Source organism: Nicotiana tabacum, chromosome 2 (assembly GCF_000715075.1).
Source record: "Nicotiana tabacum cultivar K326 chromosome 2, ASM71507v2, whole genome shotgun sequence".
Taxonomy (NCBI): domain Eukaryota; kingdom Viridiplantae; phylum Streptophyta; class Magnoliopsida; order Solanales; family Solanaceae; genus Nicotiana; species Nicotiana tabacum.
The window spans coordinates 12,149,401-12,168,940 of NC_134081.1; the positions used below are offsets into that span (position 1 = coordinate 12,149,401).

General features: G+C 41.2%; 1 protein-coding gene across 1 annotated transcript; it reads left to right on the plus strand.

Moving 5' to 3' along the window:
* Positions 1 to 119: 119 nt before the first annotated feature.
* Positions 120 to 18,995, plus strand: LOC107827122 (protein FAR-RED IMPAIRED RESPONSE 1-like). The gene is made up of 2 exons (XM_016654195.1): positions 120 to 1,466; positions 18,870 to 18,995. Exons 1-2 carry the CDS (start codon positions 120 to 122, stop codon positions 18,993 to 18,995), a joined length of 1,473 nt encoding a protein of 490 aa, XP_016509681.1.
* Positions 18,996 to 19,540: the final 545 nt, after the last annotated feature.

Consider the following 19,540-nt stretch of genomic DNA (forward strand, 5'->3'; position numbering starts at 1 on the left):
ATGCTGTGCACTTAGATGATGATAATGAAGAACCCGATGAAGAATATTATGGAGAAGCTGACGATAATGAGGAGTAATTTTTAGGAAATGAGTTAGAGTTATGTGATGTTGATCAGGAAATGGAGAATGAATTCACTGAAGATGATATGGTTGTAGGTCCAATCTCTGGAATTCGATTTAGAGATAACGATTATTTGTTTGCATTCTACAAAGAACATGCACGATTAAAAGGATTCTCCATCGTCAAACGAAATTCCAACAAGAAGGGTGGTGACACTGCCAGGTACATAACTTATTGTTGTGATAGGGCTAGGATTCGCAAAACCAAGTTTACCACCAAGAGTAACAATTGTAAAGCTAGGCTCACTGTTGTTTTGGATGATTCTGGTTGTTGGCGCGTCTCTAAGGTTGTTCACGATCACAATCATGATTTTCTTCCTTCCATATCGCGCCTGATGACTAGACATAGGTCCGTTTTTTATTCTTTGAAGAGGGATCTTGTAGCTCACGATCGATCTGGCATTACACCCTCCAAGAATATTAGACTTGCTGAGGTTCAACGTGGTGGACTGCAAAATTTGGGTTGCACTCCAAAAGATTGTAGAAATTTTATTTTAAAGAGTAGGAATTTTGAAATGCAAGAAGGGGACGCACAGTCACTGCTCAACTTTTTTCGTGAAATGCAAGTTAAGGATATGGAGTTTTTCTATTCAATAGACGTTGATAATATTGGTAGGCTGCGAAATGTGGTATGGGAGCAATTCCATGATGCGATATGCTTTGATACGACGTACCTTGTGAATCGATATAATATGCCATGTGCTACATTTGTTGGCATCAATCACCATAGACAGTCCATCTTACTGGGATGTGCTCTCATGTCTCATGAAGATATCAATAGTTATAAATTGGTTTTTAGAACTTGGCTTGATGCCATGGGAAATGTTCATCCAGATGCGATCATAACTGACCAGTGTCAGAGCATTAAGCCAGCCATTGCTGAAGTGATGCCACATACAATACATAGGTATTGTATTTGGCATATATTTTCAAAGTTGCCTCTTTACTTAAGTGGTGTTCGTCCTTCTAAAATTGCACGTGGAGAATTTAAATCCATGGTCCTTGATAGCATTACTGTTGAAGTTTTTGAGAGAAAATGGACAAAATATATCGCAAAGTATAATTTGCATACACGGAATTGGTTCAACAAGTTTTACTCTAAGAAGGAAAAATGGGTTCCTGTGTACCTTGATGTATATTTTTGGGCTGGTATGCTATCTACGCAAAGAAGTGAGGGGATGCATGCGTTCTTTGATGGATATATTACCCGTCAAAACACTCTTAGGATGTTTGTTCACCAGTATGAGTTAGCTATAAGAGCTAAGCATGAGAAAGAGTTGAAAGCGGAATACAGGTCAAAGGACTTTCAAATTGTGTGTGAGTCATTGTTCAAGTGGGAGGAGCAGGTAATTCAGTGTTATACACGTACAGTGTATGAATGTTTCAAGACACAACTAAGGAAATTGTATCATTGTGAAGTCACCAATACAGGACTGCGGACGCCGGTAGCTACCTAGTAAGTTTCCGATAATCAGCCCGCGTACGAACTCAGTGACCGCCAGAACCGTACACACCTGGATCTGCACATAAAGTGCAGGGTATAACATGAGTAAATCTAACTCAGCAAGTAACAGAATTAAATAAGGAACTGAGAAGCAGTGACGAACTATAATAATGCAGATCATTTCGAAAGCTTTTAGTAAAGAGTGAACATTCTTTCAAATCCGGTGGTATAAGTCAAATCAGTTCGAGCTCAAGTAAAACAGATATGAATCTTCCAGAAATTTCACAACAAAATTAGATAGAAACTAAGTGCAACAATAAATAAAAGCAAGTACAGCCTTTCAAGGAAGCAGTCACTCAACTCATCTCATCAGCTCATACTCTTGGCTCTCAGCCCTCAATACACACTCTCAATAGGTACTTGTGCTCACTGGGGGTGTACAGACTCCAGAGGGGCTCCTTCCAGCCCAAGCGCTATATCGTTGCGGCGTGCAACCCGATCCAATCATATAAGTAGCCATAAGGCTCGTTGCGACATGCAACCCAATCCACAGTCCATAAATAGCCACAAGACTCGTTACGGCGTGCAATCCGATCCATATACCCTTACATAGTTCACAGCTCGACACTCAGGCCCTATCTCAGTCACTAACCTTTCCAGCCCCTTGGGCTCACAGAATATCATAATAACCAGCCCAAACAGAGAATACAACAAGTATCAACAAGAAATGAGAGGGAACAAAGATATAACACACACATAGGACTGTGACTGAGTACAAGACAGCAATTAGCAGTCAATTGCTCAAAGACCCGAATCTGGCCTAAGCATGGTTTCTAACATAAAAGGCAGTCAATTGCTCAAAGACAAGGAAAAATAAGTAATAACAATGGCTATTCGACTTTACAGTCTCACGGGACGGACCAAGTCACAATCCCTCACGGTGCACGCTCATACACCCGCCACCTCCAAACACTCACATCATACCAATCCTCGGGGTTTCATATCCTCAAAACCAGATTTAAAACTGTTACTTTCCTCAATAACGTAGAAATCCTACTCCAAAATGCCCTTGCCTCTCGAATCAATCTCCAAACGCCCCGAATCTAGCCATAAGAAGTACGAGATAATCAATATTGGCTAAAAGGATCAATTCTACAAGAAAACTACTAAAATATAGCCCAAAAGCCGAAATCGGCTCAACCCCCCCGGGGCCCACGTCTTGAAATCTGATAAAAGTCACAAAATATGAACACCAGTCCACTCACGAGTTCAACCATACAAGAATTACTCGAATTATCTTCCAAAACTCAAAATTTAGCATGTGAAGTTTCTACCATTTTCCCCCAAATTTACAACTCAAATACTTAATTAGATGATAGAGAAAGCCATAGATTCACGAAATTTAGACCAATCCGGGTTAGAATTACTTACCCCAATATTTTTCTTGAAAATCCTCGAAAAATCGCCTCTCTCCCGAGCTTCTCAAGTCCAAAATCGAAAATCAAAGTCCAACCCTCGAGCTGATGTTTTTCTGCCCAGAAATATCGCACATACGGTCCTCTTGTCACTTCTGCGACGCCGCACCTGCGAAAATTCCATCGCAGGTGCGGATTTCACTTAAAAGTCCTAACCTCGCTCCTGCGGCCCCAAGACCGCATCTGCGCGTATCGCAGGTGAGGGAATTCATCGCACCTGCGACCATCCTTCGGACCTATGCCCAGCTGCCCGCATCTGCAACCCTCGCAGGTGCGGAAAAATCTTCGCACCTGCGGCTCCTGCCCAACTCCTTCTTGGCTGCATCTGCGGCTCTTCTTCGCTTCTGCATACTCGCACCTGCGGTTACACCTGTAGCAGCAGCTTCAACTGCATTTCCTTAACTCCCTTTAGGCCGTTAACCACCCGAAATCACCCCAAGGCCTCCGGGACCTCAACCAATTATACCAACAAGTCCGATAAACCGATACGAACTTAGTCAAACCTTCGAATCCCTCAAAACAATATCAAAACACCAAATTACACCCGGATTCAAGCCTAAAGAACTTCTAAACTTCAGAATTCCACAACGACGCCGAAACCTACCAAACCACGTCCAATTGACCTCAAATTTTACACACAAGTCAAAAATGACACCACGAACCTAATCCAAGTTCCGAAAATCCAATCCGACCCCGATATCAAAATTTCCACTGCCGGCCAAAATGCCAAAATTCTAATTTTTGCCAATTCAAGCCTAATTCTACTACGGACCTCCAAATTATATTTCGGACACGCTCCTAAGTCCAAAATCTCTAACGGAGCTAACAGAACCATCAAAATTCAAATCCGAGTTTATTTACACACAAGTCGACATCCGGTCATCTTTTTCCAACTTAAGTTTCCAATTAAGAGACTAAGTATCTCAATTCACTCCGAAATCACTCTGGACCCAAACCAACCAACCCGGTAGGACATAATACAGTTGTAAAGCACAAAAGAAGTAGAAATGGGGGAAACAGGGCTATAACTCTCGAAACGACCGGCCGGGTCGTTACAATACCGAACCAGACTTGGAACTATAATATTTGATAAAGAATATTGCTGAAACTTGGAGTTCTCAATGGGCCTAATTGCATTGTTGTTTTATTTGATCCAGGATGTTTTTGATTTTGAAGAAATTTTGCTTGTTTTGTATAAAGTTTGTTGTTTAATGATTTATGAAACTTAAACATATCATTTTTTCTTATAGTGTTTGTTTGGTTTTAATGGCATATTAGCTACTGCATTATTTTTGCTATCTCTCCCCATGATTTTGGATTAGTTACGTTGTATTCTAACTTCAATACTTGAAATAAAATTGTTCTAATAAAGAGAGTGCAGAAAGCATTTGTTCGATGCCAAAATTTTATCGTGTTGAACTCTAAACCTTTGCTGCCTGGGTTCGAAACAAGTACCCACATTCTTTTTTTTTATCAACTCACTAATAAAGGTATTTGTAATATTGAATCCAATCAGAAATGCTCCAATCAGAAATGCCGATAGACCCTCTAGTTGATCAACTCTCTAAGTTCTTTCCCTTTCATACGCTGCCAAGGTTCAAAACTTGGCTGCAACATTTTTTTTTGGAAAATTGTTCTTTCCCTTTTGTTTTGATCCGAAGAGTCTAGAGGTGATTGAATTGTATTTAATATTTCGGTCTCCAATACTTAAAATCACTAATTATTATAATTTTTCGTTATTTGTGATGACTTTTCCAATTCTCTATGACCAAATTGTATTAAGATTTTTAAGAGTTTTTTTTAAATTTTTTAATGTTTCACACTCTTGTTTTAGGTTCTATTATATCCGAAAGAAGAGGAGGACTTGTAATTTCCAGTCATCTTCCCAGTAGTTTAGATTTTAGTCATTTTCTTCCTTATACTAAATGTATAAAATAATTTTCATAAACATAAAAAAAGTATAACAAGCAAAAATCACAGACAATATTTCCAGTCTTCTTAAAATAAATAAGTATAACAATAATACAAGGAAAAATAACAAACAATATTATAAGAAAATCATATTAATCCATAAATATTTTAATGACAAGGGTAGAACACAGTCACTACATAACCTTAATGAAAAAAATTGAAAAAGCTAAGCATTAGATGTTCCTAGCACTTCAACAACGAATATCACAGCCGTTGATGTAGCCTCAGCAAGTTCAAAAAGAAGAACACTTCCTTTCTTCAGATTGCTGTCGACAATAAATTATTTCCACCCCTTAACGAGTCTTCTTCAAACAACACCTGTTAGAGTCACATTCCACTCCTTCCCATTATATTAATGTATTGTTTTAATTGAACTAGGAGGAAGATAGTCACAGATACTCTTTGGAAGGTACTGCACAAATGTAATGGAAAGATAGGGTAAAAAATCATATCATGTAAACTAAAAAAAGAAAAAAAGTGAATTTACCAGATCATCGCGCTTGATGTACGATCTGGGCACTTTCATCCTAAACCATGGATAGAAATCCTCTTCAATCCATCCGTTAGCATTCATATTTAGAGTATTTATGATTTTTGTAGAGTAGGAAATGTAGGTTAACTTATATGATTAACATTAGCGTAGTATGTGACTATGTAACGATCCGGCCGGTCGTTTCGAGAGTTATAGCCCCGTTTTCCCTATTTCTGCTTCCTTTTGTGCTTTTTAGCTATAATATGATATATCGAGTTAATTGGTTTGGGTCCGGAGTGGTTTCAGAGTGAATTGAGACATTTAGTCTCTAAAGCAGAAGCTTAAGTTGGAAAAGTCAACCGGATATTGACTTATATGTAAACGACTTTGGATTTGAATTTTAATAGTTTCGTTAACTCCGTTAGGTGATTTTGGACTTGGGAGCGCGTTTGGAACGAAATTTGGAGGCCCGTGGTAAAATTAGGTTTGAATTGGCGAAAGTTAGAATTTTGGAGATTTTGGTCGGTAGTGAAAATTTTGATGTCGAGGTCGGAATAAAATTTCGAAAATTGGAATAGGTTTGTGGTTTTATTTTTGACTTGTGTGTAAAATTTGAGGTCATTCGGACGTGGTTTAGCATGTTTCGACATCATTGGTGAAATTTGAAAGTCTAGAAGTTCTGAGGCTTGAATCCGAGGGTAATTTGGTATTTTGATGTTGTTTTGAGTGATTCGAAGGTTCAACTAAGTTCAGATGGAGTTATATGACTTGTCAGCATGTTTGGTTGAGGTCCCGAGGCACTCGGGTGAGTTTCGGGTGGTTAACGAGTCATTTTTGGCCTTGGTGAGATAGCTGATCTATTGCTGTATTTTGGTTCTAGTTTCCTCTTACGCGTTCGCGAGAAGGGCTTCGTGTTCGTGAAGAGTGTTTCTGAGATGGTGAATTTTTGTTCTAAGCATTCTCGAAGGTGAGGACGCGAACGCGGAGGGTAGGGCCATGTGTGCATCGCGAACGCATGAGTGGTGTCGTGTTCGCGAAGAGGAGTAAGGCTGTTGGGGACCACAGGTCCTTGGTCTACGCGTTCACGAGGTGAGGGTCGTGTTCGCGAAGGTTGATCTGGCAAGTCATCTCTTTCGCAAGGCAATTGTCGCATTTACGAAGAGTAAAGCGGAGAGGCAGTCTTAGTTGTTCTACGCGAACGAGAGGGAGTTCATGTTCGCGAAGAAGAAATCTGGGCAGGCAGTGTTAAATTTCAAAATCTAGGGTTTGAACCCAATTTTCATATTTTGAGCTAGAGACCACGGATTTAGGCGATGTTTGAAGGGATTTTGAGGGAGTTGATTGGGTTAAGTGCTTCTCACTTGATTTTGATTAAATTCTATGATTATATCTTGATTTTTATCATCCAAATTGTGATTTGGGGTGAAAAATTGGGGGAAAAGTGAAAGAGTTCTTGAGATGGAATTTTGAGGTTTTGAAGGGGATTTTGTTATAGGATTTGAGTAAATTTAGTATGGTTAGACTCGTGAGTGAATGGGCTTTCAGGTTTTGTGACCTTTGTCGGATTTCGAGATGTGGGCCCGGGGGCCAAGTTTGAGCCGATTTCGGATTTCAGCTATAATTTGGTATTTTTCTTGTGGAATTGATTCCTTTAGCACATATTAATGGTATTGTACTGCTTGTGGCTAGATTTGGGACGCTCGGAGGCTGGTTCGAGAGGCAAGGTCATTGCGGAGTAGTGATTTGCTCGGATTGAGGTAAGTAACGATTGTAAATCTGGTCCTGAGGGTATGAAACCCCGAAATTTTGTATCATTTTACTATTTGGAGGTGGCGCACATGCTAGGTGATGGGTGTACACCGTTGGGGATTGTGACTTGGTCCGTCCCGTATCAACTGTAAAGTTGAATATTTTGCTAAAACTATATGCCGTGTTTAGGCCTTAAGCCAGTGTTGTTTGGACCCTTAGAGGTCTTTTCTTGCTATCCTCTCATTGTTTTTGATTGAAAAATCTATACTCAGTGATGTTTATACATATTTACAACATAACTCAGTCTCTATTACTCTATTTTGATGCATCATATAAATGTTGTTTGGGTTGAATACTTTGTTTTCTGAGAGCCCGAGAGGCTGGAGAGGTTTATGACTGAGTGAGGCCAAGGACCTGATTTGTGAGTATATTTATGGGATCGGGCTGCACGCCATAGCATGTTTGATATAGGCCAAGGGCCTCATTGATTTATGCCATGATTGGCTTGATATAGCGTTTGGGCTGAAGGAGCCCCTCCGGAGTCTGTACACACCCCCAGTGAGATCATGTACCTATTGAGTGCGAGTGCCGAGTGCTGAGTAACTGGGAGGCATGAGTGATGGTTGAGGTCTGCCTGAGGGGCTGTATACGAGTGATTGTGAGGTTTGCCCGATGGGCTGTATATGAGTGATGTTGCCCGGGGGGCTGATTATGATTTCATTATTTTTGCTCACCTTTGCATTGAGCCTTTGTTTGAAAACTGTTGAAAGATGTCTTTAAATGATTTTACTGGAACTTGATTTTAAAGAGCTGATTTGATTCAAACTCGGGTTTTAAAAGCATGCTGTATTTTACTGAATTTTTGTGATATGAACTTTACTTGCATTATTGCTCGTCACTACTTCTCAGTCTTTATTTACTGTTGTTACTTACTGAGTTGGCGCACTCACGTTACTCCCTGCACCTTATGTGCAGATCTAGGTGTATCTGGACACGGTAGCGGCTGTTGACTATTTTGGTTGCAGATTTTCTCGGGGATAGCAAGGTAGTTGCCTGGAGATCGCATCCCTGCTCTTCTCCCTCTTATTTTCCTTTAGTTGTATTTAGCTATTTTCCAGACTATGTTAGTCTCGATATTATCAGACAAATTGTAGTAGATGCTCATGACTAGTGACACCCCGATGTTGGGCTTTTCTTTTCCGCACTTTTGTTTTGATTTGAACTACTTTACAAAGGTTTTTATGTTAAATAGCCTTGGCATTATCTTTGAAATGAAAATATCGGTTTGTTTTGGAAATGAGTCGGCTTGCCTTGTTCCACGATAGGCGCCATCACGACAGGGTTAGTTTGGGTTGTGACAAGTTGGTATCAGAGCCTAGGTTACATAGGTCTCACGAGTCATGAGCGGGTTTAGTAGAGTCTTGCGGATCGGTACGGAGACGTCTGTACTTATCTTCGAGAGGCTGCAGAACCTTTAGGAAATCTCACATTCTTGAATTCTTGTCGTGCGAATCTGTTGATTCTAGTAACTAAACTTTTATTGTTTCATTCTCTCACAGATGGTGAGGACTCGTACTACCGGTCAGGATGGACAGCCACCAGTACCACCAGTCAGGGCCGCAAGAGGCCGAGGTCGCGGTAGGGGTAGAGGTGTAGCCCGCACAGTAGGTAGGGCAGTACCTGCAGACCCACCAGTTGCCCCAGATCAGGATCAGATTCCAGTTGTTGATGCACCAGCTCAGGCACCACGTGTGCCTATTGTGATTCCACACATTCAGGAGGCCATAACTTAGATTCTGGCAGCATGTACCAGCCTTGCTCAGGCGGTCTCTATCTCGATGGCCGCAACCACTTCTCAGGCCAGGGAAGACACTCAGACTCCCACCGCTCGCACACCAGAGCAGGTTGTTCAGGGGCTTCAGACACCGGGGGCCACCAGCCCAGCCGGTTGTAGCTGCTCAGGAATATGTAGTTCCTGTTATGCCTGAGGATGAGCAGCATAGATTGGAGAGGTTTGGGAGACTCCAGCCTCCATCTTTCAGTAGTGCAAAGGGTGAGGATGCACAGAGTTTCTTAGATAAGTGTCAGAGGATGCTCCGGACAGCAGGTATTCTGGAGACCAGTGGGGTCTCATTTACTACTTTCCAGTTCTCTGGGGATGCATTTAGTTAGTGGGAGGCTTACGAGAGGCGTAGGCCGGTTGGCACAGTACCCCTTTCTTGGCAGCAGTTCTCTGTTCCCTTTCTAGAGAAGTTTGTACCTCAGTCCCGCAGAGAGGAGCTACGCAGACAGTTTGAGCAGCTTCATCAGGGTGATATGTTTGTGACGCAGTATGAGATGCGGTTCTACGACTTGGCCCGTCATGCGATCTGGTTGGTTCCCACAGACCGAGAGAGGATCATGAGGTTTATAGATGGCCTCGATTTTCAGTTTCGGTTTCTTATGACCAGAGAGAGTATCTGGTGCTACCTTTGATGAGGTTGTCAACATTGCTCGAAAGATTGAGATGGTTCGCGGTTAGTAGAGGGTTGAGAGGGAGGTTAAGAGTCCTCGAGGACAAGGAGGATTTAGTGGTGCTCCTTATGGGGGTCAGTTCCAACACGACAGAGGCCATCCATTCAGGCATGCTCAGCCAGCCAGCTCAGTTCACCGTGGTGCATCATCGATCCATGGTTCTCACAGTTCTCATCAGGGCCACTCATCACTCAGTGCCCTCCCAACCTAGAGTTCGTCCCGTGCTCCGTCAGTTCAGGGCTCCTCCATGCCAGGTTCTTCTACCAGTTATCCCGGTGCTAGATGTCCCGTTCAGTCATCGTCTCCAGCATCAGGGGGTTGTTTTGAGTGTGGGGAGTTTGGGCAAATATGGAGGTAGTGTCCTCATGGTCATGGGGGTCCACCTCAGTAGAGGAGTCAGCCATCGACTTCAGCACCAGTTACTTCACCACCCGCCCAGCCAGATAGGGGTGGAGGTCAGTCAGCTAGGGGTCGCTCTAGAGGGGGAGGTTGATCAGGTGTTGGTCAGGCCCGTTTCTATGCTCTTCCTTCTAGGCCAGATGTTACTGCTTCCGACGCTATGATTATAGGTATTGTCTCAGTTTTCCACAGAGATGCCTTTGTGTTATTTGACCCTAGTTCTACTTATTCATATATTTTCTCGTATTTTGCTCATTTTCTGGATATGCCCCGTGAGTCTTTAGTTTCACCTGTTCATGTATCTACTCCTGTGGGTGATACTATTATTATGGATTATGTATATCAGTCATGTATGGTGACTATTGTGGGTCTGAAGACCCGAGTGGATTTTTTGCTGCTCAGTATGGTTGACTTTAATGTGATATTGGGTGTGGATTGGTTATCTCCATGTCATGATGTTCTAGATTGTCACGCTAAGACCGTGATATTGGCGATGCCCGAATTTTCGAGGGTTGAGTGGAGCGGTTCTATAGATTATGTACCTAGTAGGGTAATTTCATATTTGAAGGCTCAGAGTATGGTTGAGAAGGGTTGCCTATCTTATTTGGCATTTGTAAGGGATGTTAGTGCTGAGACTCCTGCCATTGATTCTGTTTCGGTGGTACGTGACTTTCCGGATGTGTTTCCTGAAGACCTGTCGGGCATGCCGCCTGACAGGGATATTGACTTTGGTATTGATTTGGTGCCGGCCACTTAGCCCATTTCTATCCTACCATATCGTATGGCACCGGCAGAGTTGAAGGAATTGAAAGAGCAGCTTCATGAACTCCTTGATAAGGGGTTTATTCGGCCTAGTGTGTCACCTTGGGGTGCACCGGTTCTATTTGTGAAGAAGAAGGATGGTTCCATAAGGATGTGCATTGATTACAGGCAATTGAATAAGGTCATAGTCAAGAACAAGTATCCCTTGCCTCGTATTGATAATTTATTTGACCAGCTTCAAGGAGCGAGGGTGTTCTCCAAGATTGATTTGAGGTCCGGGTATCACCAGCTAAAGATTCGGGATTCAGATATTCTTAAGACAGCTTTCAGGACCCGATATGGCCATTTTAAGTTCGTAGTGATGTCTTTTGGGCTGACCAATTCCCCAGCAACGTTCATGCATTTGATGAACAGTGTATTCCAGCCCTATTTGGATTCATTCATTATTGTATTCATTGATGACATCCTGATGTACTCTCGTAGCCAGGAGGAGCACGCTCAGCATCTGAGGATTGTATTATAGAGATTGAGGGAGGAGAAGCTTTATGCAAAGTTCTCCAAGTATGAGTTTTGTCTCGGTTCAGTAGCATTCTTGGGGCATGTGGTGTCCAGTGAGGGTATTCAGGTCGATCCGAAGAAGATAGAGGCGGTTCAGAGTTGGCCCAGACCGTCCTTAGCTACAGAGATTTGGAGCTTTCTTGGTTTGACTGGTTATTACCGTCAGTTCGTTTAGGGTTTCTCGTCTATTGCATCTCCCTTGACCAAATTGACCCAAAAGGGTGCTCCATTCAGGTGGTCGGATGAGTGTGAGGAGAGCTTTCAGAAGCTCAAGACTGCTTCGATCACAGCTCCAGTGTTAGTTCTGCCATCAGTTTCAGGTTATTATACCGTGTATTGTGATGCCTCGAGGATAGGCATTAGATGTGTTTTGATGCAGGAGGGTAGAGTGATTGCCTATGCCTCTCGCCAGTTGAAGACACATGAGAAGAACTATCCTGTCCATGATCTTGAGTTAGAAGCTATTATTCACGCCTTGAAGATTTGGCGTCATTATTTGTATGGGGTTCATTATGAGATCTATACTGATCACCGGAGTCTGCAACATCTGTTTAAGCAGAAGGATCTTAATTTGCGTTAGCGGAGATGGTTAGAGCTTCTCAAGGACTATGATATCACTATTTTGTACCATCCGGGGAAGGCCAATATGGTGGCCGATGCCTTGAGTCGCCGGGCGGAGAGTTTAAGGAGTTTAGCGTATCTCCCAGCAACAGAGAGACCCTTGGCATTGGATGTTCAGGCCCTAGCAGGCCAGCTTGTCAGATTGGATATTTCGGAGCCGAGTCAGGTATTGGCTTGTGTGGTCTCCAGGTCTTCTCTTTATGACCATGTCAGGGAGCGTCAGTATGATGAGCCCCACTTGCTCGTTCTCCAGGTCAGGGTTCAACGAGGTGATTCCAGAGATGTGACTATTGGTGATGATGGCGTGTTGAGGATGCAGGGCCGGATATGTGTGCCCAATGTGGATGGGCTTCGGGAGTTGATTCTTGAGGAGGCCCACAACTCGCGGTATTCTATTCATCCGGGTACCATGAAGATGTACCAAGATTTGAGACAGTACTATTGGTGGAGGCGGATAAAGAAGGATATAGTTGGGTTTGTGGCTCGGTGTCTCAACTGTCAGCAGGTTAAGTATGAACATCAGAGACCGGGTGGCTTGCTTCAGAGGTTAGAGATCCTAGAGTGGAAGTGGAAGCGAATCACCATGGACTTCGTAGTTGGGCTCCCACGGACTTCGAGGAAGTTCGATGCTATTTGGGTGATTGTGGATCGGCTGACTAAGTCCGCACACTTCATTCATTTGGTACTACTTACATTTCAGAGCAGTTGGCCAAGATTTATATTCGAGAGATTGTTCACCTGCATGGTGTCCCAGTTTCCATCATTTCAGATAGAGGTACTCAGTTCACATCGCAGTTTTGGAGGGTCGTGCAGCGAGAGTTGGGTACTCAGGTTGAGTTGAGCATACCTTTTCACCATCAGATGGACGGGCAGTCCGAGCGCACTATTCAGATATTGGAAGACATGTTGCACACTTGTGTCATTAACTTTGGGGGTTCATGGGATCAGTTTCTGCCGCTCGCGGAGTTTGCATATAACAACAGTTATCAGTCGAGCATTCAGATGGCTTCGTACGAGGCTTTATATGAGAGGAGGTGTAGATATCCAGTAGGATGGTTTGAACCGGGTGAGGCTAGGCTCTTGGGTACAGACTTGGTCCAGGATGCATTAGATAAGGTGAAATTGATTCAGGAGCGGCTTCGCACAACGCAGTCTAGGCAGAAGAGCTACGCGGACAGGAAGGTCTGTGATGTGTCTTTTATGGTTGGGGAGAAGGTTTTGCTGAAGGTATCACCATGAAGGGTGTTATGAGATTTGGGAAGAGGGGCAAGTTGAGCCCCCAGTTTATTGGGCCTTTTGAGGTGCTTCAGAGGATAGGGGAGGTGGCTTATAAGCTTGCCTTGCCATCCAGCTCGTCGAGTGTGCATCTAGCGTTTCATGTTTCCATGCCCCGGAAGTATATTGGAGATCTGTCCCATTTTTTGGGCTTCAGCACGGTTCAGTTGGAGGGCGATATGACTTATGATGTGGAGCCGGTGGCCATTTTGGATCGGCAGGTTCGAAAGTTGAGGTCAAAGGATATAGCTTTAGTGAAGGTGCAGTGGAGAGGTCAGCCTGTGGAGGAGGCTACCTTGGAGACCGAGCGGGAGATGCGGAGTAGATATCCATGCCTATTTGAGACTCCAGGTATATTTCTAGACCCGTTCGAGGACGAACGGTTATTTAAGAGGGGGAGGTTGTAACGACCCGACCGGTTATTTCGAGAGTTATAGCCCCATTTTCCCCATTTCTGCTTCCTTTTATGCATTTCAGCTATATTATGATATATCGGGTTAGTTGGATCGGGTCTGGAGTGGTTTTGGAGTGAATTGAGACACTTAGTCTCTAAAGTAGAAGTTTCAGTTGGAAATGTCAACCAGACATTGACTTATGTGTAAACGACCTCGGATTTGAATTTTGATGCTTCTGTTAGGTAATTTTGGACATGGGAGCGCGTTCGGAATGAGATTTGGAGGCCCATGGTAGAATTAAGTTTGAATTGGCGAAAGTTAGAATTTTGGCAATTTTGGTCGGTAGTGGAAATTTTGATATCGGGGTCGGAATGGAATTCCAGAAGTTGGAATAGGTTCGTGGTGTTATTTTTGACTTGTGTGTAAAATTTGAGGTCATTCGGACGTGGTTTAGCGGGTTTCGGCAATTTGGAAGTCTAAAAGTTCTTAGGCTTGAATCCGAGGGTAATTTGGTATTTTGATATTGTTTTGAGTGATTCAAAGGTTCGACTAAGTTCGCATGGGGTTATATGACTTGTTGGCATGTTTGGTTGAGGTCCCAATGGACTCGGGTGAGTTTCGGGTGGTTAACGGGTCATTTTTGGCCTTGGTGAGATAACTGATATGTTGTTGTATTTTGGTTCTGGTTTCCTCTTACGCGTTCGCGAGAAGGGCCTCGCTTTCACGAAGAGTGTTTCTGAGATAGTGAATTTTTGTTCTACGCGTTCGCAAAGGTGAGGACGCGAACGCGAAGGGTAGGGTCGTGTGTGCATCGCGAACGCGTGAGTGGTGTCGCGTTCGCGAAGAGGAGTAAGGCTGTTGGGGACCCTTGGTCCTTGGTCTATGCGTTCGCGAGGTGAGGGTCGCGTTCGTAAAGGTTGATCTGGTAAGGCATCACGTTCGTGAGGCAATTGTCATGTTCGCGAAGAGTAAAGCGGAGAGGCAGTCTTAGTTGGTCTACGCGAACGCGAGAGGGAGTTCGCGTTCGCGAAGAAGAAATCTGGGTAGGCAGTGTTAAATTTCAAAATCGAGGGTTTGAACCCATTTTTCATATTTTGAGCTAGAGACCACGGATTTAGGCATTTTTTGAAGGGATTTTCAGAGAGTTGATTGGGGGTAAGTGTTTCTCACTTGATTTTGGTTAAATTCCATGATTATATCTTGATTTTTATCATCCAAATTGTGATTTGGGGTGAAATATTGGGGGAAAAGTGGAAGAGTTCTTGAGATGGAATTTTGAGGTTTTGAAGGGGATTTTGTTGTAGGATTTGAGTAAATTTAGTATGGTTAGACTCGTGAGTGAATGGGCTTTCGGGTTTTGTGACCTTTGTCGGATTTTGAGATGTGGGCCCGGGGGCCGGGTTTGAGCCGATTTCGGATTTCGGCTATAATTTGGTATTTTTCTTGTGGAATTGATTCCTTTAGCATATATTAATGGTATTGTACTGCTTGTGGCTAGATTCGGGACGTTCGGAGGCCGGTTCGAGAGGCAAGGGCATTGCGGAGTAGTGATTTGCTTAGATTAAGGTAAGTAACGATTGTAAATCTGGTCCTGAGGGTATGAAACCCCGAAATTTTGTATCATTTTACTATTTGAAGGTGGCGCACATGCTAGGTGACGGGCGTGTGGGCGTGCACCGTTGAGGATTGTGACTTGGTCCGTCCTGTATTAACTGTAAAGTTGAATATTTTGTTGAAACTATGTGATTCTTATGTGTTTTAGAAAGAATTTTTGTAAATCAGGCTGGATGCGATGTTTAGGCCTTATGCCAGTGTTGTTTGGACCCTTAGAGATCTTTTCTTGCTATCCTCTCATTGTTTTTGATTAAAAAATCTATACTCAGTCATGTTTATACATATTTACAGCATAACTCTGTCTCTATTACTCTATTTTGATGCATCATATAAATGTTGTTTGGGCTGAATACTTTGTTTTCTAAGAGCCTGAGAGGCAGGAGAGGTTTATAACTGAGTGAGGCCGAGGTCCTGATTTGTGAGGATATTTATGGGATCGGGCTGCACGCTGTAGCATGTTTGATATAGGCCGAGGGCCTCATTGATTTATGCCATGATTGACTTGATATAGCGCTTGGGCTGAAGGAGCCCCTCCGGAGTCTGTACACACCCCCAGTGAGCGCAAGTACCTATTGAGTATGAGTGCCGAGTGCTGAGTGACTTGGAGGCATGAGTGATGGTGAGGTCTTTCCGAGGGGTTGTATACGAGTAATTGTGAGGTTTGCCCGAAGGGCTGTATATGAGTGATGTTGCCCGAGGGGCTGATTATGATTTCATTATTTTTGCTCACCTTTGCATTGAGCCATTGTTTGAAAATTGTTGAAAGATGTCTTTAAATGATTTTACTGGAATTGGATTTTAAAGAACTTATTTGATTCAAACTCGGGTTTTAAAAGCATGCTATATTTTACTGAATTTTTGTGATATGAACTTTACTTGCATTATTGCTCGTCACTACTTCTCAGTCTTTATTTACTGTCGTTACTTACTGAGTTGGCATACTCACGTTACTCCCTGCACCTTGTGTGTAGATCCAGGCGTATCTGGACACGGTAGCGGCTGTTGACTATTCCGGTTGTAGATTTTCTCGAGGATAGCAAGGTAGCTGCCTGGCGATCACCCTGCTCTTCTCCCTCTTATCTTTCTTTAGTTGTATTTAGATATTTTCCAGACTATGTTAGTCTCGATATTGTCAGACAAATTATAGTAGATACTCATGACTAGTGACACCCCGATGTCGGGCTTTTCTTTTCCGCACTTTTGTTTTGATTTGAACTACTTTACGAAGGTTTTTATGTTAAATAGCCTTGGCATTATCTTTGAAATGAAAATATCGGTTTGTTTTGGAAATGAGTCGGCTTTCTTAGTTCCACGATAGGCGCCATCACGACAATTAACATTAGCGTAGTATATGACTACAACCTTAGTAAATGGAATTATATGGTTTGCTATGAATAACTAGTGGCCGATACGTATGACCTTAATGAACGAAATTATATATTGGCTATTATATAGACGGTCAATATAACTATAAAGCACAATAATGTAATTAACATTAGCGTAGTATATGACTACAACCTTAGTAAATGGACTAGTAATAGTTGCTATGAATAAATAGTGGCCGATACATATAACCTTAATGAACGAAATTATATTTTGGCTATTATATAGACGGTCAATATAACTATAAAGCGCAACAATGTAATTAATATTAACGTAGTATATGACTACAACCTTAGTAAATAGAATTATATGATTTGCTATGAATAAATAGTGGCTGATACGTATGACCTTAATGAACGAAATTATATATTGGCTATTATATAGATGGTCAATATAACTATAAAGCGCAATAATGTAATTAACATTAGCGTAGTATATGACTACAACCTTAGTAAATGGCATTATATGATTTGCTATGAATAAATAGTGGCTGATACGTATGACCTTAATGAACGAAATTATATATTGGCTATTATATAGACGATCAATATAACTATAAAGCGCAACAATGTAATTAACATTAGCGTAGTATATGACTACAACCTTAGTAAATGGAATTATATGATTTGCTATGAATAACTAGTGGCCGATACGTATGACCTTAATGAACGAAATTATATATTGGCTATTATATAAACGATCAATATAACTATAAAGCGCAACAATGTAATTAACATTAGCGTAGTATATGACTACAACCTTAGTAAATGGAATTATATGATTTGCTATGAATAACTAGTGGCCGATACGTATGACCTTAATGAATGAAGTTATATATTGGCTATTATATAGACGGTCAATATAACTATAAAGCGCAACAATGTAATTAACATTAGCATAGTATATGAGTACAACCTTAGTAAATGGAATAGTAATTGTTGCTATGAACAAATAGTGCCGACACGTATGACCTTAATGAACGAAATTATATATTGGCTATTATATAGACGGTCAATATAACTATAAAGTACAACAATGTAATTAACATTAGCGTAGTATATGACTACAACCTTAGTAAATGGAATTATATGGTTTGCTATGAATAACTAGTGGCCGATACGTATGACCTTAATGAACGAAATTATATATTGGCTATTATATAGACGGTCAATATAACTATAAAGCGCAACGATGTAATTAATATTAGCGTAGTACATGACTACAACCTTAGTAAATGGCATTATATGGTTTGCTATGAATAAATAGTGGCCGATACGTATGACCTTAAGAACGAAATTATATTTTGGTTATTATATAGATGATCAATATAACTATAAAGCGCAACAATGTAATTAATATTAGCGTAGTATATGACTACAACCTTAGTAAATGGAATTATATTGTTACTATTAATATATACTTATTATTATGATTTGAATTAAATAATTTAACAATTGAGGTCATAATGAACATTACACAGGGATGCTTAATTCATTAATATTTCATAATTAAATTGCTAATTATATCCCAAAGTACAACGATTGGTGTCAATTGACTAGTACAAGGGGACTAAATATGCAAAATACACATTTTAATTAGGTTCCAAATATGCATTTTACTAAACTTTATAGTCAAATATGCCTTTTTGAACGGTTGGCCGTGTATATATACACATTCACCCACACAACCCTAAAGACATAAACACACACTCTTACACAAATACACATTCACCCACCAAGACAATAGAAATATAGATAAAGCAGTAAACTCATAAGCAGCTATGGACCAGCTCTCCCAAACGATCTCTATCTTACCCCTCTTCTGATGATAACGAGGAAGAGCATTATCCAACATTTGAAGTGCTTATGAAAGATTCATACATTTAGCAAGACTATCTGGTAAATGAATTTTTTTTATAACCTCCGGCAGTGTGGCTTTTTTATGGGGGGGGGGGGGGGGGATTTGGGCTAAATGAGTTTCTTACTATTATTTTTTATGCCTTAACTTCAGATTACTATATGCATCAGTAAGTTTTTTGATGCCTCCGGCAGTGTGTCTTTGTGCTATATATTTTAGGGTTAAAAGTTATTACTAATGATTTTTTCTTCTGTTTGCAGCATATTCCAAAACGAATCTACAAGCATCTTCCTGAAATAAATAACACCGTGCTTCTTCAATATGGTGGCAAAGAGTGGTTTGTAGGAATGACTATTGGTGAACGAAGATGGCTCAAAGACGGCTGAAAATTTTTTGTGGTGGGGAATGATATCAAGCGAGGTTGTGTCGCTAAATTTGAGTTGATTGAAATTGCACAATTGTTTGTGTCTTCGAAGTGCAAGTGAAAGGACAAGGAACTCCTGAAGATCCGGTTGAAATTAATTAGTTTTTATGTTATGTTTGTGTTATTTTTTTCCCTTTGTTAGCTTTTATTTTTAATTTCATCCAGTTATGGTATGTGTACTTTTATTTTCTATTGAACTATGAATAATATCAAATTTCTATCTTCATCCAGCTCTTGTGTGTTTTCTTTTTGTTATAACTGTATCTTCTTTTCTCTTTTTAAAAATATTTTTTGTATCATTTCAAAAGACTAAAAGAGTCTTGAATTCAAAAAAGTAAGGAAGAGTAAATAAGAGGTATAAATGCTTCATTGAGAAGTTAAATGGTTGGTATGTGACTAGTTTTGTTAATAAATAGGATTCAATATCTACATGGGGATTCAAAAATTGTATTTATCAATACAATTTTGGTAACCAAAATAATTAATACAATTCAATTAACACCATTA

Bases quoted from the DNA above. Each gene is read 5' to 3' on its own strand.
- LOC107827122 (XM_016654195.1), top strand. From the start codon at position 120: ATGGAGAATGAATTCACTGAAGATGATATGGTTGTAGGTCCAATCTCT. The intron at 1,467-18,869 runs GTAATTCAGTGT...TTCTGTTTGCAG, and splicing joins TGTTCAAGTGGGAGGAGCAG to CATATTCCAAAACGAATCTA.